At 42.7% G+C, this 27,740-nt stretch overlaps 1 protein-coding gene across 1 annotated transcript in view; it reads left to right on the top strand.

Moving 5' to 3' along the window:
- The window catches only part of LOC108785199 (sodium channel protein type 2 subunit alpha-like), a 167,403-nt gene that overhangs the window by 52,812 nt on the left and 86,851 nt on the right, over positions 1 to 27,740 (top strand). Inside the window, exons 8-10 of the mRNA XM_018554236.1 lie at positions 15,723 to 15,886; positions 19,805 to 19,894; positions 21,900 to 22,028. Coding sequence (XP_018409738.1) covers positions 15,723 to 15,886; positions 19,805 to 19,894; positions 21,900 to 22,028 — 383 coding nt within the window. The remainder of the gene's footprint in view (positions 1 to 15,722; positions 15,887 to 19,804; positions 19,895 to 21,899; positions 22,029 to 27,740) is intronic.

Here is a 27,740-nt window from a genome sequence, read left to right as displayed (position 1 = left end):
TCCTGAGATCAGGTGTGCCTGGTGCGGCTCGGACCATTACGGCGACTCTGTCAGTGGAGATCAAAGGGAGTTCAGTACACGATCACCCTTTGATCTCTTCTCTGTCCCTGAATGCAGGAAGGGATGTATATTACATCCCTTCCTGCATTCAGTGTCACTCTCCCGCTACAGATGGTGGTCAGAAGCTGCTGAAGGAGATCTCTGCTTCGTCAGCTTCTCTGGGGTTCCCTAGGTGACATTAGGGGTCTTAGAGACCCCTGATGTCTCCATAAAGAGGACCTGTCATGTGAATTGGCTATCACATATGTGTTTCTCAACCCCCCCATATGATAGCAATAAAGTTAGGTATATATAAAAAAAGGTTTTAAAAAAATTAAAGCATGAAATAAATAAAGAAGGATATAAAAAGTCACAAGTAAAAAAAAAAAAATTTAAAACAACCCAAATTTTTTTTTAAAGTCCCCCCACATACACACGCAAACATGCGTCGGGTGCGCCTTCGTGCAAAAACGATGATTCCGCCTACTGTGCCGCACATGTTACATATTACTGCAAACGTCGCAGTGAGCGCAATAAATTTAGGGCCATTAATTACTGATAACACTAAACTGATGACCGTCGCCTATGGCCAATTTTGGGTGTGGTCGTTTGGTGTCTATTTACCCGATGTGACCCCGTCTTTTATATTTTACCAAAAAATTGGGGTGATAATAAATGTTTCATAACATTTCATAGGGAAACAGGTATTTTTTCAAAATTTTCGGTCCTTTCTTCATTATATATTAAAAAATAACACCCCCCCCCCCCCCGCCCCCCCAGTGGTGATTAACCTCCTGCCGTCCGCCCGTTGTGAAAAAACGGACGGACGGCAGACTCACATGGGCGGGTTGCCGTCATCAGACGGCATTTTTTTCCTGCTCGTGCCCCCTAGCGCGCGTGCACGGGCAGAAAAAAGCTGCCCTTCTTTACAGCTGCTATCGGCTGTTTCCCATACAATCGTTCAGCAGCTCTATAGCCGCCGATCGGTTGTATGGTGTGATTTTGAACTTCCCCCCATCCGCCCCCTCGAGTGCCACAGCAGCCGCCTGGAGTGCCCCCCCTCCTGTCCCCTCACCTTCAATCCCGGGATCCGCTAGCTAATCTGCGGCTCGGGAGGGCGTCAGGAGATAAGATGGGAGGGAAATCAGCATCTTCGTCCTTGCTGATCTCCCTCCGTGCTGTGAATGTGGAAGTGATGTGTAATACATCACTTCCGCATTCACCTGTCAGTCATCTGGCTGCTATAGCCAGAGAAAACACACTGATGAAGCAGATCTGTGTGTTTCATCAGCTTCTTTTGGGGTCCCCAGGTGACATTAGGGGTCCTAAAGACATCTAATGTCTCCATAAAGAGGACCTGTCAGTGTGCCTTTGCTATTATATAGGAGGATTGTTATCCCCCTATGTGATAGTAATAACAATAAGTGTAAAAAAAAAATATAAATAAAAAAGTAAAAAATAAATAAAAGTCACCTATAAAAAAAGTTAAAAAAAACCACCCCCCAAATTTTTAAGTCCCCTACCCCCACGTTTACGCACATATAAAGGTAAATATGTGTCAGATGCGCCAGTGCGCGAAAGCGACAATTGCACTACACATGTTACATATCATTTTAGGGCCATCAAACACTAAACTGATGAGCGGTAAAAGCTTTTAAAGCGTCGCCTATGGGCATGACATGTTTGATGTCTTTTTACCCGACGTGATCCCGTCTTTTATATTTTACCGAAAAATTGTAATAATAAATGTTTAATAATTTAATTTAGGGGAAACAGTTTTTTTTTTACATTTTCTCTAATTTTTCCTTAATATAGTAAAAAAATTAAAACCCCAGGGGTGATTAAATACCACCAAAAGAAAGCTCTATGTGTCCCTAAAAAATTGTGCGATGGGCGCGGGGCTCAGTAACGCAATGGGCGCGGGGCTCAGTAACGCAGGGCTCAGTAACGTGATGGGCGCGATGCTCAGTAACGCGATGGGCGTGGGGCTCAGTAACGCGATGGACTCGGGCCCCTCATATAAGTATTGGCCTACCCCTCTGATGGCAGATGAGTCCTGAGTTTGGCTCTTTTGAATCCCCCCTGTGTCCAGCATGGTGTGGTGGAGCTCTTGTCACTTCTCACTCTCACTCTGCTAGTGATTTCCCCCCTCCCCCATCAGCTTACCTTCTCCTGGACTCCGTGTTCTGTGATCTTTCACAGGACAGCACAGTGTCCTGCAGTCCCCCCAGCTCCGTCTGAGGTCGGCTGGTGATGGGGGCGGGGCCACTCTGTGCTCTCTGCTGAATGCAGCTGTCAGAGCCGGTGTTCTATTAAGTCTCCCTATGGCCGAACACAATCAGGCTGAGCAGGACCCGGGGTTGCCCCTGTCTGCCTGCATCTTGTGTCCGGTTTTCAGCTGACTTGAAAATCGGGCACAAGATTTCAAACCTGTACTGTCCGGGTGAATCCCGGACAGGTGGCAACCCTACCGCTTGCACAAGTTTAATGGCATCCTTACATCAAAATGGCAGCACTGGAGTGCTTCCTGTTATAGACAGGAATTGCATCACTTCTGCCACACCTCCTGTCATCACTTCCTGTTACATCACTATAAAGCTGCAAGATTCCAGAGAGAGTGCTCAGTTGTTTCAGAGCTATCCACAGTGTGTTCCAGTTGCTAGCCGTGTGATTCCGTTACCTGACCTTTCTTCCTTTATCGAGTTTGATTCTTTGCTGCCAGCCCTGACCTTATGCTTCGTTTGACTATGATTATTGGACTTACCTTTTTCTACCACATATTTGGAATCTTTGCCTGATTCTTCTCCTGAGTACACTATCCCAAGGTGTGTGCCCCTGCTATTGGGCTCTGCATATCCAATTACTGACAGTAATTGTTTTTGTGCTTTGTTTTAATGCTCCCTGGCATCTGGTGGTTTTGTACCGGTATTCTCCTTGGCATCAAATGTTTTTTGTCCATATTCTCCTTGGCATATAGCAGATTTGACCATATTGTCTCTGTCATCTAGCTGTGTTGTTGTACCTTTTATTCTCCTTGGTATCTTTTCTGTTTTCTCTTCTTCCTTGCAAGCAATGGTTTTTGTGCATTTTTCTCCTCAGCATCTCTCTCCATACTCTCCCTGCCATCAAGTGTTATTTTGCACCCATATTCTTCCTGCAGTCTTGTGGTTTTTATGCCTGTAATCTTTTGTAAGTTTTTTTTTGTGCCACATTCTCTTTTCCCCTCAGGTCCTAAGGGCTTGCCATGGCTTAGCACATTACCATTGCATTTTAGGCCACATCAAAACCACTCTTGACAATGAAGTGAATCAACAACTTTACTTCTGGTCCACCGCTCAATGCCAAGTACAGTTTTGTTTTGGCTGAGAGCTTCTGTACTGGAGCATGACAGGCCATTTTAGACATGTGCACCGGCAAAAACATTGTTTAGTCTGGTTTTATTTTGATTCGGATTTTGCGTTATTTCGTTTTTCGGTATTTGGGTCCGAAAGTCAATTCGTTTCGAGATTCGGACGAAATTGGGTAGCGGTAGTCTGAACGAATGTTCGTTTACTTTCCGTTTCATTCGTTTCAGCAAAGTAACATTTTTTTTTTTTTAAATGTCACTTTGCTGCAACGAAAATTCGTCCACACATGAAAATTTTTACAGACTAACGCTAACGAATTTCGTACGATTTTTGGAAATTCGGATTCGTTTTCATTTGTCATTTCTGTTATTCGGAAATTCAGATACATCCGAATCTCCGAATAACAAATATTTTCTTCCGAAACGAATCGCACATGTCTAGCCACTTCTAACAGCACACTGCCAGGTAACACTGCACATTTATGGAATGCACACACCTCTCACTTAGTACTAATTTTGCTAATTTTAAGAAACTTGACTGCCTGGTCTGAACTATGCCATTCTTTGCGGAAACAAAAGCTCTGGGTTTAATAATTCTAACTCGGGGGTGGACACATTAATAAGTAATTCAGGAACCAGCCTGTCCATTAGAAAGTAGAAGAAAGTGTGTGCACACAGTCCTGGATCCAGTAAAAGTTTTTTATTTATTCAAGGCATGAGACCAGACTTGGCAATCCTGCTAACACGTTTCAGCTAAAACAGGCCTAAAGATTAAGGCCTCTTCTGGCTGAAACGCGTTGCCAGAATTGCTATGTCTTGACTTATGCCTTGAATAAATGAAGATTGTTATTGGATCCGGAGCCGTGGCTGGTGTAAGCCTTGGTTGTGCACCAGTGTTCCATGAAACTACACTGGAAGGGGGAGGCAGAACACTCTCTGTTTTGTGAGCTTAATTTTTGAGGAGCATTGGCTACCTGGCTATTAAGATTGGACCTGCCCTGTCATAATGGGTTCATTTTACAAATAAACGTTTCTGTAGAAGGTTTTTGTTTCCCATCTGATGCTTCTGTAGGTTGTTACTGCATCTGTTTCAAAAGGAAAAACTTGGGAGTCATATAGGTCTGTGGTAGAACTGTGTACATTTCATAGACAACTAAAGATAATGCAGACAAATTTGTTTAGACTTTGGCCATATCAACAAGAAAAATGTAGCCATGTTTCAGATGACATTATAGATACTTCTGGAGTATGTACACGGATAATGGAAAAAGATAAGTCATAAATATTCACAAAGGTGTTTTTTTCATTGTTCTTTCTCATATTTTATAGTTTATCAAAAAAGTGGAGTTTTACTTTAAGGCCTCATTCACAGAAGAAAAAGCCGGCACGTACAGCTCCGTGCTGCGGCTGGGCAGCTCCCGGGAAGGACTGGTGCTGCGTGTGATTGGTATTAGTCCTTCTCTTTGGGGGTACGCGGCTGTACGCCACCCTTCGCTCACCCCAAGTGCACGTTCGTATGGGTGCAGGTATCCCGGCTCAGACGCAGACAGGATCTATCCTGTCAGCATACAAATAAGGACACCTGCACCCGTACGGACGTGAAGGGCGGATGAGCATAGACGGCGTACGGCTGCATACTCCCATAGAGAAGGACAGGGGGCTGCGTACTAATCACACGCAGCACCTGTCCTTCCCGGGAGCTGCCCGATAGAGCCGTGCACGCAGCACGGATCTGTACGGGTCGGCCTTTTCTAGAGTGAATAAGGCCTTTAGAGGACACATTAGCTTATACCATGTTGTTTTTTCACATACATTGCTAGTGTTTTGACCCTTGTAATTTGTACATGATCAACAATATGTAGCTGTTACAAGACAACAAGAAGATGAGTTACATATCAAAAATGCATTTGTTATTGTTATACACAGCCTTCCTACTCCTTCCTACTACAGCCTGATCAGATCTGCCTCACGTCACATCTTGACCTTTTCTGGTCTTGGCAGTACTAGATGTTCTAAAGCTAGGGTAGTCATTCTTATTGATCAGTTTATGTTCTGTAAGACTGCACTTAAAAGCAGCAATAAAATTAACATGTTTTTGCTTTTTATTAACTATTTAAACAGTGATACTTGCACAAACAGTTCATTTGCTGCTGAAAATATCAATAAAGCACTTACTGTTAGATGTGTTAGGGTAAGAGCTAGCTGCCACTTCTATGAATGAAATGCATCTCAAACATTAAAATATTGTGTTAACTTGTAGAGGGAGATCCACCATCCCTGCATCCATAAATGGTTATTCTTACCTTAAAGGAGAATTATGAGGTGAGTGCTTTTCACTCAGCCTCATAGTCCTAGCCGACCTGTGACAATGAGACTGTCACAGGTCGGCTCAGTAGATCGGGAAGTGAGCGAACACATACCGGTGCTCGCTCACTTCTCGATCCTGTCACTGCAGAGAGCAGTGACAGGGGAGTGACTGGATTCTCCCCTGTCCGATCCTCCAGCGCTGACTGGCGGAACGGACGGGGGAGGGGGCGGGAACAGCTGGCTCTGCCTCTAGATAGGCAGAGCCAGCTGTCACTCAGGCAGCTGGGTGGATCCAGACATAATTGTCTGGATCCGTTTCAGCTGCGGCATCTCTGTATACCGCGAGCTGCAGCTCGCGGTATACTGAGCTTTGGGTAACGGGAGGCCGCTAGTTTGTGTCCTCCCGTTACCCTTCGGAGAACTATGGGGAAAAGCCCTAACCCCATAGTTCTCCTTTAAAGTGATTTTAACGTCAAAAGATTTTTAGGCTATTTCAAATGCTGATGAAATCCCTTACAATGGATGCTGCTCCTTGATGTTTAAATATTATAGTTTCCTGCAGAATCAGCTAGGCCCTGAGCACTGGCCCTGATATCCTGTTTTGGGGTAGGCCCTTTCCCTTGCAGGATCCTATGGAGCAAACCTTGTGTGTGCTAGTAAGCTGTGTGTCTTTCCCTAAACACACACGTCCAAGATGTGTCCTACCACACTCCATACTGGGAACCCCAAAAGTAGGTGCTGAAGTGACTGTGAACGGCTCCACTGGAATCAATGAGGAAGCAGGATGTCTCAGTAAGTGCCTAGCTTTAAGGTTATGCTAATAGGCTTTAGGTTTGAGGCAATGGACAAACTCAGCTTGCTTCCAGTTACATTCCACTTGCTTTTGAAATTAGTTGAAGATGCTTCTGAGATTATTCAAAGTTCATTGGTAGATGCATTTGACCCACAGTTGACCTCCTTCTGTCCTGCATTTGACCTCCTTCTAAGCTGCATCAATCTGTTTGAAGCTTTTGCAAGTCAAGAGAATAGTTCTGACTAAACATGTGCATTCGGATTCGGACGAACCTGCAAATCAACGAAAATCAGTTGATTAGGCGGTTCGTCCGAATCCGAAATAACGAATTTAATATATGCCCGAATATACTAAAGCAATATTCGGCATACAGTAATTGGCCGCCGGCGTGTTCTGCGCATGCCCACCGCCATCTTGGAGGCGGAGTGTATGATATCACATGATGGTGACGTCACGCGCTGAACAAGCGACGGCCATATTGGCCACCGGCGCGTTCTGCACATGCGTGCCGCCATTTTGGAGTAGATCTAGGTATACCAAGAGCCGCCGCTCATTCTGCGGTTTCAGTGTGCGGATTCGGAGGCTCTTTGCTCCTTGAATCCGAAACAACATAAAAATGTGTTTCCTTTGACAATACAAATGAAGATGTTTTTCGTTTTCATTTGTTTCGTCTGAAACTATTTTTGTTTGTTTTGCACATGTCTAGTTCTGACATGAACAAATGCTCAGCGACACATGTCTTTAGAGTGAACAATGACATAAAACCTCAATCATGCCAGTTTGGGCCTTTACCATATAAGAGTCAGGACATACTGTACATGAAGCAATTGCAAAATGTACAGGCTTAAAACAGAAAAACCCGTTTAAGAAGGAACAAGGCATGGTGTTTGGTTGTACAGCTACAGAGGCTAGAAGGATAATTTCACCTCCCGTATATTCTTCTGCTAGCTAGAACTATGTACTTACTGGACACATTCCAGCACTTTAAGTGTAGTAAATTGAAATCAGGTTAATCATTCTAAGAAATTGCATTAATATATCAATTAGCAAATATTTTTTTTTGCTTGAGTGCAAAACGAAAGCTTTTGTGCAAGGAAGTCCATGTGCATTACAGAACTACAGGAAGTCTTCATCTGTTCAGTTTACTTAAAAGTAATGGGTTATAATGACTTTTGAATACTTTATTGAGGTATTCACTTAATTTTGTTTTTATGAGTGATATCAGGGTGTGCCCAGTAATTTAGCAGCCTTATACAGTGGAACTGGCTCCAGTCTACAAGTCTACATTAAACAATGGAACCTAAATACTATCTTCTTTCCTTTGTGTTTAGATGGGGTTAAGGGGGAAAGCAGGCAAAGCCAGACTTTCCTTTGTTCAGGCATTACCTCCAATTGTGGAAGATGGAAGTGAACAAAATAAGCACTGGCTTAATGGTATGAGATGCATTTGCTCCTGGCCTTAGAGACAGTATGGGTACAGATACTTAAAGATCTCTAAAGTCTCGTGTAAGGGTTAACACGTTAATGCAATTTCATAAAAGCTCCTATTATAGTGACAACTCTCTCCCAATTGTGCTTCTGCATGCTGGTTCATCATTTGTTCTGAGTAACAATAGCAATTTCCATCCTTCCAACAATTTAGTATTTTAGATTACACATTACAACTTAAAACACACATAATGATGACAACTCTGTGACAAAGCAACTTTGACCTGTACCATAAAATCCTTGTCTGGTAATGAAGAAGTGAGGTACGTCCTTTATGCCTCCCTCCTATCTTAACACAACATTCTTCAAATTTGAGACTATTATTAACTCCTATTAGGTGACTTGAATTACAGCGTATTTGAAAAACTAATCTTTTTTATAATACATCTAAGCCGCCCAGTATCCCCATATGTGTTTTATTTTGGTATTATTTGGTATTAGAACTTAGTTTTAGTTTTGGATAGAGTAAGGGAGAGTTATAACCACTGCCAGCTTTTATGCCATCTGCGCCCCATTGGTGAGATTTGATAGCTGATAGTTGATAGCCACAACAGGAAGTGAAAGGAAATCCCTCCAAAGTGAGGAAAATCTCTGGTGGTCAGCAGGGTTACCAGAACCTATGTCCCCTGTGGCATTGTGTGGCAATATCACTGTGTTATGTGGCCTCAAAGTGACCCAGGATTCTCTGCCAGAGGGGCTGAGTGGCTCCAGGAAGAAAGTACTTGTACCAGGAAAGAACTGCCTTTTCAGTCCTTTCCTTGTTTTCTGGATCCTAGTTGGGATACTGTGCACGTTGAGGGACCTTAACAAGTGGCTCCGTATGTGATTACTTTCAATATTAAATATAGGAAAGGAAAGAGGGAGGGACGGACAAGAACCGTTAATTTCAGAAGGGCCAACTTCGATAAGTTATGCAAACTAGTGGGGGAAATAAAATGGGATAACTCATTTCACAACCTAAACTCAGACCAAATGTGGGACTGCTTCAGGAACACATTACATATTGCCATTTCAAAGTGTATGCCATTGGGTAACAAAAACAAAAGATCAAAGACTAAACCGATATGACTAAATAAAACTGTAAAACTACATGTTAAGGCAAAGAGAATGGCATTTATAAAATATAGGATGAAAGGGACGGCATTGGCGTTCCTTAACTACAAGGAATGTAACAAAAAATGCAAACTAGTAATCCGGGAAGCTAAAATAGAATGTGAAAAGCATATAGCCACAGATAGTAAAAAAAAAAATTCTACCAATATATTAACAGTAAACAGGTAAGAAAGGAGCAGATAGGCCCAATGAAGGACAAAAACGGGAAGTTACTCACAAGTGATAGGGAGAGGGCCGAGGTGCTGAACAATTTTTTCTCCTCAGTATACACTCAGGAGGGAAACGGGTTCAACGTACGTGCTAAATCACATAGTTCAACCGATAATATACCGCAATGGTTGACGGAAAGCGGAATAGAACAAAGACTTAAAATGCTCAATGCAAATAAAGCAGTTGGACCAGATAACCTTCACCCCAAGGTATTTAGGGAACTAAGCCAGGTTATAACAAGACCATTATTCCTAATTTTTAAGGAATCCTTAGTGACTGGTAAGTAGAGATATGGATGGAGGGAGGCCGGTGGATGTGGTATACCTGGATTTCTCAAAGGCATTTGATATGGTACCACACAAGCGCTTGCTACACAACCTAAGGGCTATGGGCATAGATTAGGTGGTGTGTAGGTGGATAGAGAACTGGCTACGGGAACGGGTCCAGAGAGTATCTGTAAATGGCACCTTTTCGGACTGGGCTAGTGCAATGAGCGGTGTGCCTCAAGGATCTGTGCTGGGTCCGATACTGTTCTTGTATTGTAGGGACAAGTCTATAATTGGGCCTCTATATAGATTGTTGGTTCGGCCACATCTGGAGTACGCGGTCCAGTTTTGGTCGCCGGTACTGAGAAGGGATGTCCTTGAACTGGAGAGAGTCCAGCGGAGGGCAACAAAACTAATTAGGGGAATGGAGGAGCAGAGCTATGAGACAAGGCTTCTGACCTTAAACATGTTTACACTGGAATTAAGGAGATTAATGGGGGATATGATTTTCATGTACAAGAAGTTCAACGGTGACAGCAACATTGGCAACAAACTGTTTGAGATTAACTCCATTACAAAGACTAGAGGGCACCGCCTAAAGTTGGTTGAGAAAAAATTCCAGCACAATGGGCGAAGAGGGTTCTTCACAGTAAGAGCGGTTAAGGTCCGGAACTCACTGCCATTGGCAGTGATTTCAGCAAAGAGTGTAGATTTGTTCAAGAAACTTTTGGACAATTTCTTCAGGGACCGTAATATCCAGGGATACCAGTATCCCTAAAAATGAGATGATGCGTGGACCTATATGGGTTGGACTTGATGGACGTATGTCTTTATTCAACCCCAAATACTATGTAACTATGTAACTATATACTGGAGCCAGGAGATTTCCTAGAGCTCTGGGTGGGGCGAAATCTTCAGTCCTGGGTCCATGAGTTAGTAGTGACCAGCATCTAATTGTGCACCTGTGTACATCCCTCATGAAGAGGGTGCTGGGATGTGTTCAGGGCTCCACCTGGAAGACAGGAGAGCTCCACCCAGGAGTCAGTGTGGGGGCCAGGTTTGTGAAGCCTATGATGAGGATTGGCACGTTAGTGAGATTGTCTGGGGGAACCAGACAGTAGCCCTGAAGATTGAGGCCAGAGCAGCAGTTCTGCAAGAGAGAACTATTAAATGACTGGGACACCGTGAGTGTATGGAACAACTCGGTGATTGGTGAGCCAATATATATATTCTGCTGAAGACAAGCTATTTAATGTTGGGCTTCCTTAAGTATCTGCTGTTGAAAGACCAATAAAGACTTTAATGGAAAAACGCTGTGTGAGTGCTCTGTGAGCTCCCCAACATCACACCCCATTGAAAGATTTTCCATCTATTCTTGTTCTGTTGACAACCCAAAATGTGGGATTTTCTTTCATTTTCACTGATAACGAGGACAAATAAAGAAGGTGAATCTCCCTAATGTGGATACAAACAGCAATTCTAGACAGAAATTCGAATCCCTCTCCATTATAGAAACAGCCGGCAGGAGCCTTCTGGCAGCGGGTGGGCATCCTAAAACGTCCCTTAGCCGTCCATAGTTAATATTGGCAACACTTTTCTAATTTATCACTATGACTGCAACAATCCATTAACAAAAACAGCCATTTTTGAGTTATGAAAACTGGAGGTAAATAAAACCAAAATTATTGGGAACATATAGTACTGTGTATACCATCCTTGCAGGGTGGAAGGATTAGAGTAATGTTAAATGCCCAATATGCCCTGCGAAAAAGTTTAAATCAAACTTCTCTACGAGTCTCTCTCAAAACAGCTTTTCTATGCTGGATCCATTCTGTATGTATGTTGGCCTGTGCGTCTATGGGTGATTGTTGTACTAATGTAATCTTGCTGCTATTTTAATGGGGTGTGCATGGGAGGCATTCATGTTTTTCCCTAAGGTAACGGTAAAGCTATGAGAGTGATTTCTTGTGTGTGGTACTTTTCTAAAAGTGATGAGGTGGAAAGCCGTATGTTTGTTGAAGATTTGTAATGGGAAGAAAATCGCCTTGTTGGTCAAGCAGATACCATGAATTTGTTTTTGTTTTCAAACATTAAAATGTCCAAATCTCTGCTTTGTGGAAAGGCTGGAGAAGATGTTATTGACATCATTGGGGACAGTACCCCTAGGGTTTTATGGATTTTTCTAACTTCCCTCAGGGTTAGAATAGTGTCTCAAAGTAAAATATTTATTTTAATGTTTGTGGGGAGAAGACTGAACTGCGTGGGGATTACCCCATTGAGGGATGGGCATTGTCAGTTTTGATAATCAGGGGGTCCGTGTAAGAATCCCTGCTGACAGGAGCAGTATGGAACAGATGTCACCGTTGTGACATTTCTGTCTTGTGATGGAGAAAAAGACTGAACTTCCCGAACTAATGTTAGGACTCTGGGGAGTTGGATGTAGTCGGCATGTGTCCATTTACATCAGATTGCCCACAATCCATCACAATCAGGTCTGTTTTCCTGACCTGGCCGGAGTCAGGGGCAATCGGATGTGAATGAACGCATGTCCATTTAGATCTGGCTGCCCTTTCGATCAGACCTGCATGAGAAGCTGACAGGCAGACCTGATTAGACTGCCCGTCTGAGAAGGTCCTTAAAGTGACATTAAAGGCAAAAACATTTTTCCCTCCCCCCAATGTAAATGTTAGCACTTACCTTAAATGATGTCTCTTTTTCCGATCTTCCTCTTCTTTCCCCATGTTTTCATCTGTCCCTCCAGCGGTGTGACGTCACTCCGATCCAGCGCTGACTGCTCTGTCTCTCCGATCCAGCGGTGTCTGCAGGCGGGTGCACGCGTCCATAGAGTTACCTTGAGTCTCTGCTCGTCTCCCGGCCGAGAATCGGAACTGCGCATGCGCCCGCCCCAAGATCCTTTGCGGCCGTACAAGCAGTTCCTGCTACTCTACTCCTCCTACTCGGTGCGGGAACGAGCGGCGATAACAAGGTAAGTTTAAAAGGATTTTAAGCGTTTTTTTTTTTTTTTACACTCCTTGCCTATATCTACTGCATGCTAGCAGTAGACATAGGCAAAAAAACCGGAGGGTTTAGAACCCCTTTAACCACCTTCCGTCCACGGCCGTTCGTGAACGGCCAGACGGAAGTCTGCTCAGAGCGGGCGGGCGTCTTAAGACGTCCTGCCCCTCCCCCCTCTCGTGCGCGCGCTGAGCACCGCACACGAGAGGGAAAACTGTTAGCATGTAAACAGCCAGCGATGTATGTCCGCTGTGGAGATCAAAGGGAGATCATTACTTGATCATCCCTTTGATCTCTCTTCCTGTCCCCGAATGCAGGAAGTGATGTAGTGATGCAGAACACCGGAGAGAAGCTGATGGAGCAGATCTCTGCTTCATCAGCTTCTCTGGGGGTCCCTAGGTGACATCAGAGGTCTTGGAGACCCCTGATGTCTCCATAAAGAGGACCTGTTTGGTGAACTGGCTATTACATAGGGGATTCCTTAGTCCCCTATGTTATAGCAATAACGTTAAGTCAAAAAAAAAAAAATTACAGCATTAAAAAAAATAAAGAAGCTAAAATTTTTTTTTCAAAAAACACAAAAATTATTTTTAAAGTCCCCCGCCCCCCACATACACACGCAAACATGCGTCGGGTGTGCCTATGTACGAAACCGACGATTGCCCCCATTATGCAGCACATGTTACATATCGCCGCGAACGTCGCAGTGAGAACAATAATTCTAGGGCCATCAATCACTGATAACACTAAACTGATGAGCGGTAAAAGCGTTTAAAGCGTCGCCTATGGCCAATTTTGGCTGCGGTCGTTTTCTGCGATTTCGCGGGCGTGCGCAATTTTAAAGGTTGACATGTTTAGTGTCTATTTACCCGACGTGACCCCGTCTTTTATATTGTACCAAAAAATTGGGGTAAAAATAAATGTTTAATAAAATTTTATAGGGAAACATGTTTTTTTTCAAAATTTATGGTACTTTTTTTGTTATATAGTAAAAAATAAAAACCCCATTGGTGAATAAAAGCCACCAAAAGAAAGCTCTATCTGTCCCCAAAAAATGGTATGAAAATCGTTTCAGTAAAGTGTTGCATGACAGAATAAACATCAGTCAAAGTACCGCAGCACTGAATACTGAAAAATGGCCTGGCCAGGAAGGGGGTGAAACACTATGGCCTTTAAGTGGTTAAGGTCTGTGAGAGACAGGATTATCTCATTTGCTAAGAGAGTGGATTTCATTTTGCTCTGATCTATTAGTTGGCCTTTGAACACATCTGGGTAGGAGAATTATTGGTATATACAAATGGCAAATGTACACTCAAATTATAATCTATTCATAGCAAACTATATACTGAAGCCAGGTGATGTAACAATAAGGTAACTTCCTCAAGATAAGTTCCAGATAATTACACAATAGGAAATATCAGACAGCACACCCAGCAGGTTTTATAGTCCACATGGTATGTGATATATGTTCAGCGTCAACAAATAACATGCACCTTGTGAAAAAAAGTACACAAAATCACAATTGCTAACGGTACATAGATTAGATAACAGACAAAATGCAGTAAAAATTGTATCGATAACTAGCAGATATTGTGTATTTCCTGTATAAAAGTTGCTACAAAAGGAGTTACCATATACAAGGTTTGGATATGCAGGACACCAGGTGAGAGGTGGAGGTGTAAGAACAGTTTTGTTTCGGGGAGTGGCAGTGGGATTGGATTTGATAAGAGGATCTTCTCTCCAAAAAGCTGTCCATTTAAAAGGTCAAGTGTTTAGTATTAGGGGTTGTGAGTATTAATGCAGAACAAATCTGAAATATAAAAATACATATCACATTAATAGATAAACTAAGAAAAACAGCTTTTGCTTCAGTATTCACCTTCAATCCAAAGATTTCCCTTGCCATACTTTTTTTGTGTTATGCCACTAGATGTCCTTAGTCTGATGGCTGGAATCTTTCAACCCACTTCCTCTAAGCTCCAATTTCCCCGGACCTGCCCTAGCCTGTAAATGGACAGTAAAAGGAGAAGCAACACAGTAATGAGGTCATCTCTCCACCTTTCTGATCTCCCCACCTATCAGCATGCTTCTTGCCGGTACATGAACTGATTGACTCCTTATGTTGCTTTCTCCACTCAGATTTTGATACTGGGTCTAATTAATTTGTTTATTTTAGATCGCAAGCTCTCACTTGTATGGTCTTGACTTGTATTGTAACTGTGCTGTCTTGTTCTCTGGCTGCTGGTGGTTGGTTGCTAGGATGCCAGGTGGTCCTAGCAACCAATCACCAGCAGCCAAGGAGCTGAATAATGACAGTGGCAGTCTGCCGTCATTATTCAACCCTCCAGCTACAGGCTAGTTGCTATGACTGGTTGGTGTCCTAGCAACTAACCTGCAGTGTCAGCCAGCGAGGGTTGAATAATGACAACTGCTGTCTGCTGCCTCTCTGGGTCAGTGAACTTTCGCTGGCCCACAAAGCAGCACCCTTCAAGTGGCACTAGAGCATGTGCTATATGTGCAATGCCTTAACTACGCCACTGCCCCCAGCATCACAGGAGTGAGAGCCATTCTTGTTCAGAACCCCCAACTTGAGCAGTGCTCTCTCTTCTGTTGCTCAGCAGCTGCGACGGGGGAAGAGTGCACTGTGCATGAATGGGATTTTGAACAAGGGTGGCGCTTCGGTGATGATGGGGGCAAGGGTCTAACATATTGTTACCTACTGAGCTTCTTGACTGCATAGTACAATACAGCTCATACATGCCTAAAAAACAAAACAAAATACTGTTGCCAAGGCTTCTATATCCTCCCATTCTGCCTTGCCATTAAAATGAGATTCATTATTATTATTTTGATTATGACTATCAATGAGTTAAATAATGCCATCTTATCCTGTGACACTGCGCAAAGTGATACAAATTAGGATGAAGGAAGATAACACAAATAGGTACAACCTTTTAAGACAGATACCTATAATTGTTTAAATAAAAATGATCATATAGAATAATAATGTGATATCATGAGAGAGAAAGCACTGCCTCTACCATACTAAAATATACAGATGAAACGTAAAGTTACAATTGTGCATGACAGTTTATTTATTATCCGGATGTTATACAGTCATGTTCAATTAAAAAAATGCAGTTCGCCAAAAAAAGAAATGCATGTGTTTGACTTTTTTTTTCTGTTTCAGACCTTTATAGTATTGAATAAAGGGAAGGCAATCTTCCGCTTCAGTGCCACGTCTGCCTTGTACATTTTAACACCCTTCAACCCTGTGCGTCAAGCAGCTATAAAAATACTGGTACACTCATATCCTTTATGAAATGCATAGTATGTATAATAGTCATTTAAGGGCTGTCTAAAGTTTTGGGAAGTGAGTTGTTATCGTAATTGGAACCACCTATTTTTGTTGCCTATTTGTGCCCTAAAGAGGTAAAAGAGTTCATCTGTGGTACAGCTTCAGATATGTGCAGTGCCTGTAGGACAAGCAGTGCCTAGTGGTAGGAGGCAACATCAGGTGGTGAGGATCTGTTGACAGGAGGTAAGTTAAGAAATACATCTGGCTGCTCAAAAGAGGGAGAGGAGGAACCATTTTAGTAAAAAATGCCCAAAAGTGCACCTGTCTTTTAACATTCCTTCTGCCCAGAAGCTTTACAGTGTTTTTACAGGACTAGGAGCCTCAGTGTTAGTTGTCTGGCTCTGCCAAGCTTTAATACATCTGAGTCATAGACCCGTAGCAGATATGCTCAAATGAAAGTCATAGAAAAGTCAAGCTTCCTTATCTCCATTACTCAAAGTATTGAGACCATAACATTGCTTGGGCGCCAAGTTGTGGGCATTCTCAGCAAGCACAGCTTCAACGTTTGAATATTGACATGTTTCTTTTAATGGAAACCTATCAATTAAGAAATACTTAGGCTATGGTTACAGAAGTGCTGGATGCAGAAGACATTTGACCGATCCTACCAATTTTGTATACATTGCTTGGGTCAGCAAGGAGAAAATTCTGGTCAGGAGAATATTGACATGACAGTTCGGCAAACCCTTTCACATATAGTGATTGAGGATTGCATTTTGTGGGATTGAGCAACAATTACCATGTGCCCTTTTTTAAAGTTTGACAGATCTTTGGGCTGTTCTTGTGAAGCTGCTTCTGAATATGCTTTTTCCAGGGCTTTAATGCTTATCTTCCTGCTACAGAATTTTCTGAGTGATTGCCTTGGGACACATCTGGTAGGTGTGATAGTACTGGACCAATGGATAGGGGTTAATTCAATTGCTTGAAACATGGAATGCATATTCTTCACCAGAGCTTAGTTTATGGTAGAGGTCAGGGCCCAATTGCGGGCCTAGTCTGCTGCCTTTCTGATCATGATAATCCGATCGCTCAACAGATGAACAACGTCTAAGTGTGTGGTTAAGAGCACCTAGTACAAATGGCTGTTCTACTGTTTCTAACAAAGCATAGTAGTGTAGTGATTAGCGCTTCTGCATTGCACCACTGGGGGTCCCTGGTTCAAATCCTGGCCCGGTCAATATCTGCAAGGAGTTTGCATGTTCTCCCTGTGCTTGCATGGGTTTCCCTTTTGGTACTCTGGTGTCCTCCCACACTACAAAGACATGCTGAAAGGTTCATTGTGTGACGATTCCCCTCGGGACCAGGCTGCTTCGGTCCCACCATGTACTGTGGCGGCCGCTCTGCGTTCCACGGCGGAACGCGGAAGCCGCTCGACTTCCTGATTGTGAGGCGAGCGGCCTGCGTTCCACGGTGGAACGCGGAAGCCGTTCGTTCCGGCCGGCGGCTCCTCCCATATCCTCGGGCTATTTAAAGCCCCAGCTGAGGCAGCATGGCGTTCCACAATTGGAGTCAGAATGCCTGCTGCCTCCTGAACCAAGCCTGCCTGGACCCCCATACTGCCAGTGACGGACCACCTATCCCCCAGACTTGAGATCTGCAACAGAGCTGCTCCACATCAGATCCAATCACAAGTATAGCTCCAGTTGGAGCATGATATTGACTGTCAGCTTTCCTGCATATATGTACCAAGGCTGTGTTAATGCACCTGCATCAGAGTTCTGGGAAATACCTGCTTGCTTAACCATATAACAGTGGAGTCCTCTCATTGCAAACATTTACAAATTCATCCTTGACTTTAATTATTAGAGTAGTCTGCTATGAAGTAAATAGCACTGCTCCAATTTTCTGTTACTCACGGCTGTGATGCAAGAGTCTCAAACTCCCCGTTAAGACTGGGAGTGACGCCTGAGAATCAAGCCTAAGAAGCCGTCTATATTCACCACCAGTATATCCCCTCCGCAGTTGCGATCCACTCCTTGCACATACAGTAAGCGTGACACATTGGCTCCTGTGTAAATTGCCCCTCAAATGTATGCATGTGAGATAGGGACCTTAGATTCCTCCACTTATCATAGGCATTACATTAAGATGGACATGCCCAAACGTGAAGATATACAATGTAAATTAATTGTATGTACAAATTTCCATTTGATAGATTAATCTGATCCCCTGAAGGAGCTTAAATGTGAAAAGCGTAGGTATGAATCATGCTGAGATGAATTATGTCAGACACACCTTGGAGATTACACCAATGAACGGATTAATTAGAATGAACTATGGCTGATATGTATCAGAATTTTAACAATGTAATAAAATATGTATTTTGGGCTATCCAATAGGAAAGGATGAATCATGTTGGTCAAAAATTGGGATATTGCATCCATTAATGTATGTAATAATATTATTTATGAGTTTAATCAACTGCAATGACTAAGAATTATTTTACTGTAACTAATTTTATGTACAATAAATTTGATATATTTTTACGCATGGTTGGATATATCTCTCTACAAACCCTTGCTTTCACTTTTTTCTTCCTATACAGTGCTATATAAATACCTGTAATAAATAAACAACTAAAGATTTGCAAGTGAGATGGAAGTTTTTTCTAGGTGCTCCTAAGCACACACTTAGTAGTTGGGATACACTGTGGAAGTGAAGTCAGAACTCCAAAGCTGAATGTTTATAGGGGCTTTGACTCAGAAAGTATTGAAGGCACTGGTTCACCATGACAATCAGAAAGCATTTTCAGAAGAATGACTGCTTTGGCATGCACCATATTTTTCTCACAAAAGGGCCACCCTTAAGCAAACCTGTGACCATAGCCTATAACGTCAAAGAGACGCTGCTTCTGTTAGCTTATACCCTATTAGCAATGTTTTTACATGTTTTTATGATCCTAACATACTGTAACTATGCAAACAAAAACCTTCTCAAAGTCGCTATTTGCATATTCATAACCATGCCCAAGTGCATCGGCCCTGCTGTAGCAATCACTCCTGCTTATCATTGTGTGGTAGGGAAAGGGAAGTACACCTTCTCTACTGTCTCCATTGTCAGGCTCTGGAGACACATAAGCGGTGTTCTGGGAAGTGCTGTAAATAAAGAGTACAAGTGGAAGCACTTAGTTAATCTTACATGATATTGCCAAAGGTTTTATTGTAATTAAATAATGCAATGATGCTCCATAAACCTATACTTGCAGTAAATGGCACGTCAGCAGTTTACAATAGAAATGAGATGCTGCTGAGATCAACATCAAAGGCAGCTTAGTGTTATCGGTTGGAGCTACAATACACTGGTTAGTTTGTAAAGCTTAGTGCTGTTATACAATCCTTATTGGAAGTTTTAAAAAGTATTGAAAGCATAGATTCATTCCTTATTGAAAGTTTTACAATGCACACTTTGCACATTTCACTTCTATGTCTATATAAGGTACATATGCGGCTGTCATTTTAAAGCCACATATTTCGCTTATTTTCCTGTTACAGCAGAAATCACATTGTGAGAATCATGCTATTTAGTCTGCTGGGGTTCCATAAATTTTGTTTTCTTTCTTCCTCTCAATCGCTGCTCCTATTCACTGTTTTGTGAGTCACTATTTGATTTAATGTCTGCCACAATGGCTGTTCTCTCTCTTTCAATAAGTGGTTTTGTTTCACCTGTATGTATTCTGGAAATGGAAGGAAAAAAAGCATAAGCAAAGCTTATATTTAACTCTGTAGGGTAGCAGCCCTTTGTGCTGTAATAAGGAAATGACATTACATTACAACAACGGTGTCAGAGCAATTCATTTGCCATATTTATTTTGCTTTAGTGACTCCTATAACAAACCACATTATTGCTTAGCTTCCTTGACAATGGTATACATTATTCAGCATGCTCATAATGTTCACTATCCTCACCAACTGTGTGTTCATGACCATGAGTAATCCCCCGGAATGGGCCAAGAATGTAGAGTAAGTATCTATACATGCTTAATATCATTTATGAAATCTAATGTCTTGGAGGAACTTGCTTTATTTTTGGATCTCAAACACTAGCATACACATTGGCACCTATTAGCACCTGAGCGTCGGCTTGTTTGGTCTTTTGTACACACGTTTTTAGGCATTTTTAGGCGCTCCTTTTAAATTTTGTTGGAGCAAAAAACACGTGACCATGCCTTAAAGAAGCTTCTGCATTTTTTTGAGCTTTGAGCAACAACACATCGCTCAGATTTTTAATGGACACAGTAAAATAACATGGACATCTGAGTGAAGAGCATTGAAGAGCTACTGGAAACGCGCTTCAAAATGCTCAGGTGTAAATGGGGGCTAAAGAGGAACTCGAGGAAGGGTTTTTAACTGTCTTCTTATCAATATCTTCTTATCAATTATTCTTATCATATCATAATCCCAAAGCAATTGCAGAGAAACAACAACCCTTGCTTGTGAAGGCAATCGGTTTTTGTGGTCTGCATGGGCTAGAGTCCCTGAAACAAATTATTATCATAGTTACATAGTAGTTAAGGTTGAAAAAGACACAGGTCCATCCAGTTCAACCTGTGTATGTATGTGGGTGGGTGGGCAGGTGTGTGTCTGTATATACTTGGCTCTAGTAGTTCCCATATCCTTGTATATTTAGTGAACTAAAAAACTAATCTAAAGGTCTCTTGAATTTATCAATGCTATCAGCGGATACTACTGACTGTGGAAGTAGTAAAAAAAAAAAAACATGCACAGTCTAAGATCAAACCACCTCTCTTCTAACCTAATTGTGTGTTCTTGTGTCATCAATAGAGTTCTTGCTGTAAAAATCTTATTTAGGATATTTTGGTCCCCATTAATTATTTAGAAAATTGCAATTTGGTCCCCTCTTAAGCACCTCTTTTCTAAGGAGAACAAGTTTAATTTTTGGAGGCAATCTTTACAACTCAGGCCTTCCTTCCCCTTTATTAATTTTGTAGCCCTTCTCTGAACGCTCTCAAGTTCGAGGACATGCAGTCAGTCCCACAATTTATTTGCTCATATTTACTGATGGCTGGGCAAATATACTGCAATTCTGTTGGGGGCCTAGTGACTTTATTGGGTGGGCCACCTTACTAAGAAATCTCAGGAATTTCTATATGTAGTGCATAGTCCAGGGTGATCTTGTGTTTTATAGAACACGGTCATTATCCCAAGCAAGAAACAACTAGGGTACTTTGCAACGAAACCTCTACAAGAAGGAAGCAAAATTGAATGTATACTCTCATTTAAAACAGAGGAAGATGACAACTGTGGGCAGAATGCCAGGAATTCAGGCTGTGATATATATTTAGAAATTGGGCAGACAGCAGAGTGAGGGCTAGAGGGACTCCCCAAGCCCATCACAAATGTGGGTCACTGACTGGGCTGGCTGGTAATGTTAAAAATAAAACTGAGCTCCAGACAGATATACAAACAGGTATACAGATTTGTTTATTCCTTTAAAAACAATTCAAATAAGTTTACATGCAACTAGCATTACTACCTGAATCTGTCTAGATGTCAGCCTGCACAGCAACATTCCAACTGAAAGAGGGAGAAGCAGCATTAGCATGCTCCGCTGCATGCACATGTATTGACAGAGAGCAAGCTGACAGAAAGCAGAGTTGATGTCTTATCATTGTGTTGCTGCTCTTTTACTGTCCAATCAGCAAGCTGCAGGTGGGGAGGTGACACCACTGTATTCATCACTAACATAGGGTGTCACTGCCTCCCCCATCTGTTCTGTTTGGCAAAGGCTTATAATCTCCAAAGCCGCTGTAAAGAATTACAAATGAGCCCAACTATTTTAAAGCGGCTAAGAAGCTTGAAAAAAATTGGAATTCTATTCAAATGTATTAGTTGAAGTTTTTGTTTTGTTATTTTTAGCATAGGGTATAATTGTTTTCTTTCGTTCTGTGTCCCTTGTCCATGAATAATTCATACACCACAAAGTCTCTCTAATTGTGTCTTTCAGATACACCTTCACTGGGATTTATACATTAGAGTCGCTGATTAAAATTCTTGCAAGGGGCTTCTGTTTAGAAAAGTTTACTTTTCTGCGTGATCCCTGGAATTGGCTGGATTTCAGTGTCATCTTACTTGCGTAAGTATTCTTCCTGTGGTCCATAATTGAACATTTATTTCATAACTAAGTCTTAATCATAACCACATCATAAATTTGAGTGGGCCATTTACATTGGAACCAGACTTATCTCCTGTAGAGGTTACATAAAAAATATTATTCCCGTAGATTCTTGTGTTCCATGCCAATTTTCTGATCATGTTGGACATTTCAGAGATCCCTTTATATCTTCCGTGCTTATAAAAATTCATTTATTTTTGTTTTCTTTAGCTGTATTTTAATAAGATGGTTGCGTTTTACTTGTTTCCAAGGATACCTCGGTCAAAAGTTCACAGCTAGGATATTTTTTAGCACACAATGGTTTTTGGGAAAAGATAAAATATAGTGAAAAAGACCCCTCTCTACTCTATGCGGTCCCATAAAGTTATAAAAGGTAACCAAAGTTAAAAGAAAACTTACCTTCAGAAACCGCTGTTCTGCAATGATTTGGTCACTGGTCATTAGACCAAATACTTTGGAAAAATGTTATATGATCTTTGGTTAAGGGGAGGATTAGTGGTCAAACTGGCTGATCCTCCCTGTGTAGCCAAGGCATTTGATCACGTGACCAGCTTTACCCAAAGAATGTTATGCCTGCTGTTGCTTTTAGGCTGAATTTACACTGTTTTGTGTACATTCAGCATTCATGGCAATGCACACATGTAGGTGTGTATGGGCCCATAGAGTCTCCCTTTGTCTTTCACACTAAACTGTAGCACATGGATATGAAACAGCCACATAGGAAAGTATAGTATTTTACTTGTTTTGCATCTCCATGCAGGAAAATGCAAGAGTTTTAAAGCATCAAAATGGACAAGTGTGAATAGGGCTTCAATGATTATTGGGGAGAAGGATGCACAGGATGTGTGTGTTCTAATTTGACAAAAGTTCTGCTTTAACATGGACTTCTATTCCGTTTTTTCTGATATTTATGATCACATATTTTCCCACAGTCAAACCGCAGCATATATAATTTTCTAAAAGTACATAGGTGCATGCATGTGTTGAGACACATTGACAGTAATGTGATTTATTTAAAATATGTATAACGTGCATGCAAAACACACTAGTGGAAATTGAACCTTTCTAAAAAAAATACAAAAGCCATAGATTGCAGTAGTGCCTGCACATGTAATTAGCATACATGTTATCTCTTTGTAAGTCTCTTGTTTACATGTATTAGATGATTGCACTTTAGTGCCCACCACCAGAAATCAATGGCTCCTCTCTTGCTATTATTAAAAAAAAAAATGTATATATATTAGGGCTGGTAATGATTACAATTTTCCTGTTCGATTTTTTTAAATCGATGAATCGACTAATTTCGATTAATTATAAGGCACATACAGAGGGGGGGTCTCACCAGAGCTTTGAGGGGGCCTCACCAGGGTAGCAGGGCTCTGTGGGGTCTAACTAGCCTTGTTAGAACAACAAGAGGGCGCAAAACTTGGTCAGCTGACTGCCTGGACCGAACATATAAGTGAAGGTGACAGGAACAATAAATATATATGTATAATGTACTTACTTATGTGGGTCTGGGAACCAGATGTGAACCGGCCTGTGAGGAGGATCAGGATGTCCAGAATGTATGTTGAATGGTGGCAGCCTCAGGCACTATATCAGCCGCCATTCAACATACATTCTGGACATCCTGATCCTCCTCACAGGCCGGTTCACATCTGGTTCCCAGACCCACATAAGTAAGTACATTATACATATATATTTATTGTTCCTGTCACCTTCCCTGATATGTTCGGTCCAGGCAGTCAGCTGACCTAGTTTTGCGCCCTCTTGTTTCTCTCTTTGGTTTTCACATCCGATGCACTCATGAAGCAGGAGACTTCCCCCAACCCCCAAGTAGCAGAACACCAGTGCCTGCGACCCTGGGATATAAGAATGAAGGCATGCTGGGACTTGCAGTTCAACTACAACCAGCATGCCTTCATTGGCCCTGTACACCTCTCCACATCACCCAGGGAACTACATGTCCCAGCATGCCCTTATGGTCTTTGTACACCGCCCCCCACATAAATCACCCAGGGAACTACAAGTTCCAGCATGCAAGCCCCCTGCAGTAGTTCCCTGCGTGATATGTGAGAGTTGTACAGGAGCAGTGAGTGCATGCTGGGACTTGTAGTTCCCTGTATGATACAAGGCTATTTTAATTACTTTCCTCATGAAAATACAATGCCATTATAGTACAGTAACTTTTGAACTCAACTATATTCTATTCAATGTTTCTATAATGACATTGTATTACTAGTACTTTCATGAGGACAGTAATTAAAACAGCCTTCTATCATACAGGGAACTACAAGTCGCAGCTGAACTGCCGACTTGTAGTTTCCTAGTAGTACAATGACATTATAGAACATGGAATAGAATATAGTCAGTTTCAGCCATATTCTATTCCATGTTCTATAGCTTGAGCAGGGTGCTGTAAAAAAACATACCAGCGTGGGGGGACAGCGGCCGGGAACATCGAGGCGGGTCTCTGTATCAGGTGGCTGCTGCTGGGTCCTCGCAGCCGAGGCCCCTGTGCTGCCCCAGTATTTGCCTGGTAGTTCAGCCACTGCAGGTAACAAACGACTCCTCCCTCCTTCCCTTCGTTTCCCATCACGGACAACTACATCACCCGACTCCTCCCCCCTTCCCTTCGTTAGCCGACAGAGCCACTCGGGGAGGGGGGGAGGAGTCCGGTGACGTCGATGTCCGTGACGTCACCGGATCTCCGACGGAAGCCGGCGGAAAGGTGAGTACTTTGATCGATCAAAATAATAAATAAATAAAGTCCTTACAAGCAAGCTATGCTCTACTAAACCTGAAACCTCCAAATAATCACAGGTCCCAATTCAAATTGATTTGTATAATTTTTCGGCTGCAAAGTAAACCATAGCCAAGGCTTGGAAATCCACCAATCTTTCTGTAGCAGAGATTCAATCTAGAATCACACGGACTTTAATCCACGGAAAGATAGAGACAAGGCTGTACGATACATTAGACAAATATTTTTTGGATTTGGCAGCCCTGGGATGAACATTTACATCTACCTTGTAGTTTCTATGAAGGTTTATTACACCTGTTAGATGGAAATGTTGGCGGCCTTCCCTTTACCCTTTTCCCTGGTTCTTTCCTTATGGTCCAACCTTTTCCACCTCCTTTACTGTGAAGGACATTTCGGTCCTGTGCACCTGCTGTTTGTATTTATACTATTGTTTTGTCTAACAAACACACAACTCAGATTTCTTTGTCCGTAACAATTTCATCTATTGCAACCTTTTACTGAAATATATTATAACTAAAAGGCTGGATGGAAATGGAAAAACAAATAAACACATTGTACAAGAAAAAAAAAAAACCTCTCTCCCCCCTCCGCAGCAGCGTTCTAAGGTCCCATAAATCTTGGCTCGCCTGTTTGGGTGAGTACAGCTTTTTTTTTAACACCTAGACAAAAATGAGCACTTAACAATGCCATTTTATTTGCAAACAACCCTTTGGTTGGGTTCACACCATTTTCCGGAGCAGATCTGGAGCAGATCTGAAACGCAGTGCATTGCGTTTTCGCTGCATTTTTACCTCAATTTTACCGCAATTATGCCACATTTCGGAGTTGGGTTTTTTGTGTGCTTTTTTTTAGCCTAAATGGGCTTTCAGGTGCAGTCTAGTGTGTTTCAGTGTGTTCCATGCGTTTCTATGCGTTCCAGTGCAGACAAAATGAGACATGCAGTATTTTTCTGGTCTTTTCCGGAACTGACTGCGCTGGTACAGAGGCCAGAAATAGCATAGGAATCAGGGCCGGTGCTAGGATTTTTGCCAACACAGGCAAACCCCGCCACTAACCCGCCGAAACAATCTGGTCTGGTCTGGAGATGATCTGGATGTGGTGTGAATGGGCCCTTTATTTTCTGAAAAAAAAATAGTGCCCAATTACCTTACCCCCATAAAAAAAAAATACCCCACCGCAGGGGACTCCATACATTAGAACCATTTCAATAGATCATATTAGCACATTGTCTGGCCATAGTATTTCTGGGATGGAAAATTCTACATACTATGACCTGGAACAAGTTTGGTGATCAGTAGGGATGAACCGAGTGTTCGATTAGAACATGAGTTCGAATCGAACATCGGCAGTTCGAGCGCTCATGGAACGCCGAACTTTATGGGATGTTCGCGGTTTGTTCGACCGCGGACATTCCATAATGCAAAATTCCCAATGAAGCTCTGATTTGTTAAAGTCTTGCACCTGACCACAGGTCAGGTGCAAGACTTTGCCCAATCAGGGCTCAGCAGAGGAGGGGCCTGAAGGAGAAAGTTCTCTATCAGGTCCTCCCATGCTGATTGACAGCAGGCAGTGGGCGAGTGCAATAGCCAGCTTGCTATTGGCTATTGCATTTTAAAATATCCAATAGCAGGCTGGGTATGGCTCCCAGCCTGCACTGAAGAGGAGGCACGGGGGTGGGACAGAGGAGCTGCAGCCGGACCGGATCGGAGAAGAAGCCGACGGACCAGGGGACCGGAGGCCGGGACAGCAGCGGAGGTATGAGGAGCAGCGAAGGCATGCATCGGTCTGTGTCCCTGCTGTCTCCGCCAACACAGGCAGGGAGAGCAGCGGGGGTTTGAAGGGACACAGGCCACTGCAGCCACAGTTCTGTGGACCCGTTCGACCCCCATTCACTTGCATTGAGTTCGAGTTCGTATTTGAACTTTTCGGCCGTTCGAATGTTCGAAATACGAACCGAACATGGGGGTGTTCGGCTCATCACTAGTGATCAGGAAGGTAAGAGTGAATTCAGAGCCCTTAATATGCCTACTTGTTCTGAGTCAGTGATGTAGAAGATACCAAAGTAGCTGGATTTTTTACATAGAACATTTTTAGCAGCAGATGTGAACAATGGCAACAGTATTTGAAAAAAAAAGAATGATTGTTTTGGGGTTTTTCCAGCATGCATTGTTCTATTTTATAAAATAATTTTTTTTAAATAGAAAAATGCATGATGAAAAAAAAAAAAAAAGAAGATAATTCAAACTGCTGGAGAAGGGGGGTAAATACTTTCTATAAACACTGTAGATTGTACCCAGATGTCTGTTTAGAAGCGGCCGTGTCACCGTCTCCCAGGTGCCTTAAATCACATATATGATCCGTCACCAACCCGGCCAACTCACTTTGTTTTGCAGTGGGAGGGGGAGTGGTGGTGCATTGAACTCAATGGCACCGCAGCCACGCCCCCCGGACGCAGTACGATTGTGGCACCCGAATGCATGACATATTAGTGCCTGCGTTCCGGTCCAGTGCAAACTGCACAAAATAGTGCTTGCAGCATTTTTGCAGATCGCACTGGACCGGAACGCATTCACTAATGTGTCACACGTTTGGGTGCCGGCGATCGCACTGCGGGCAGGGAGCGTGACTGCGGTGCCATTGAGTTCAATGCACCTCCACGCCCCCTCCCACCGCAAAACAAAGTGAACAAGCCGGGTTGCGTTCCAGAGGCCGAACGCACTGGAATGCACTCCTTATGGTGGAACTGGGCCCTTGGGGCTTGTACACACGAATTACGATGCGTTCCAGAGCGGTAGCTGCTCACAAAACTTCCCCCTGCGATTGCGGCACCCTAATAAGTGACACATTATTGTCTGCTTCCGGTCCAGTGCAATCTGCACAAAATAGTGCATGCAGCATTTTTGCAGATC

Source organism: Nanorana parkeri, unplaced genomic scaffold (genome assembly GCF_000935625.1).
Source record: "Nanorana parkeri isolate BGI_ZX_2015 unplaced genomic scaffold, ASM93562v1 scaffold149, whole genome shotgun sequence".
NCBI classification, from domain to species: domain Eukaryota; kingdom Metazoa; phylum Chordata; class Amphibia; order Anura; family Dicroglossidae; genus Nanorana; species Nanorana parkeri.
The sequence above is the reverse complement of the archived record's forward strand: the minus strand, read 5'-3'. Positions and strand labels throughout refer to the sequence as shown.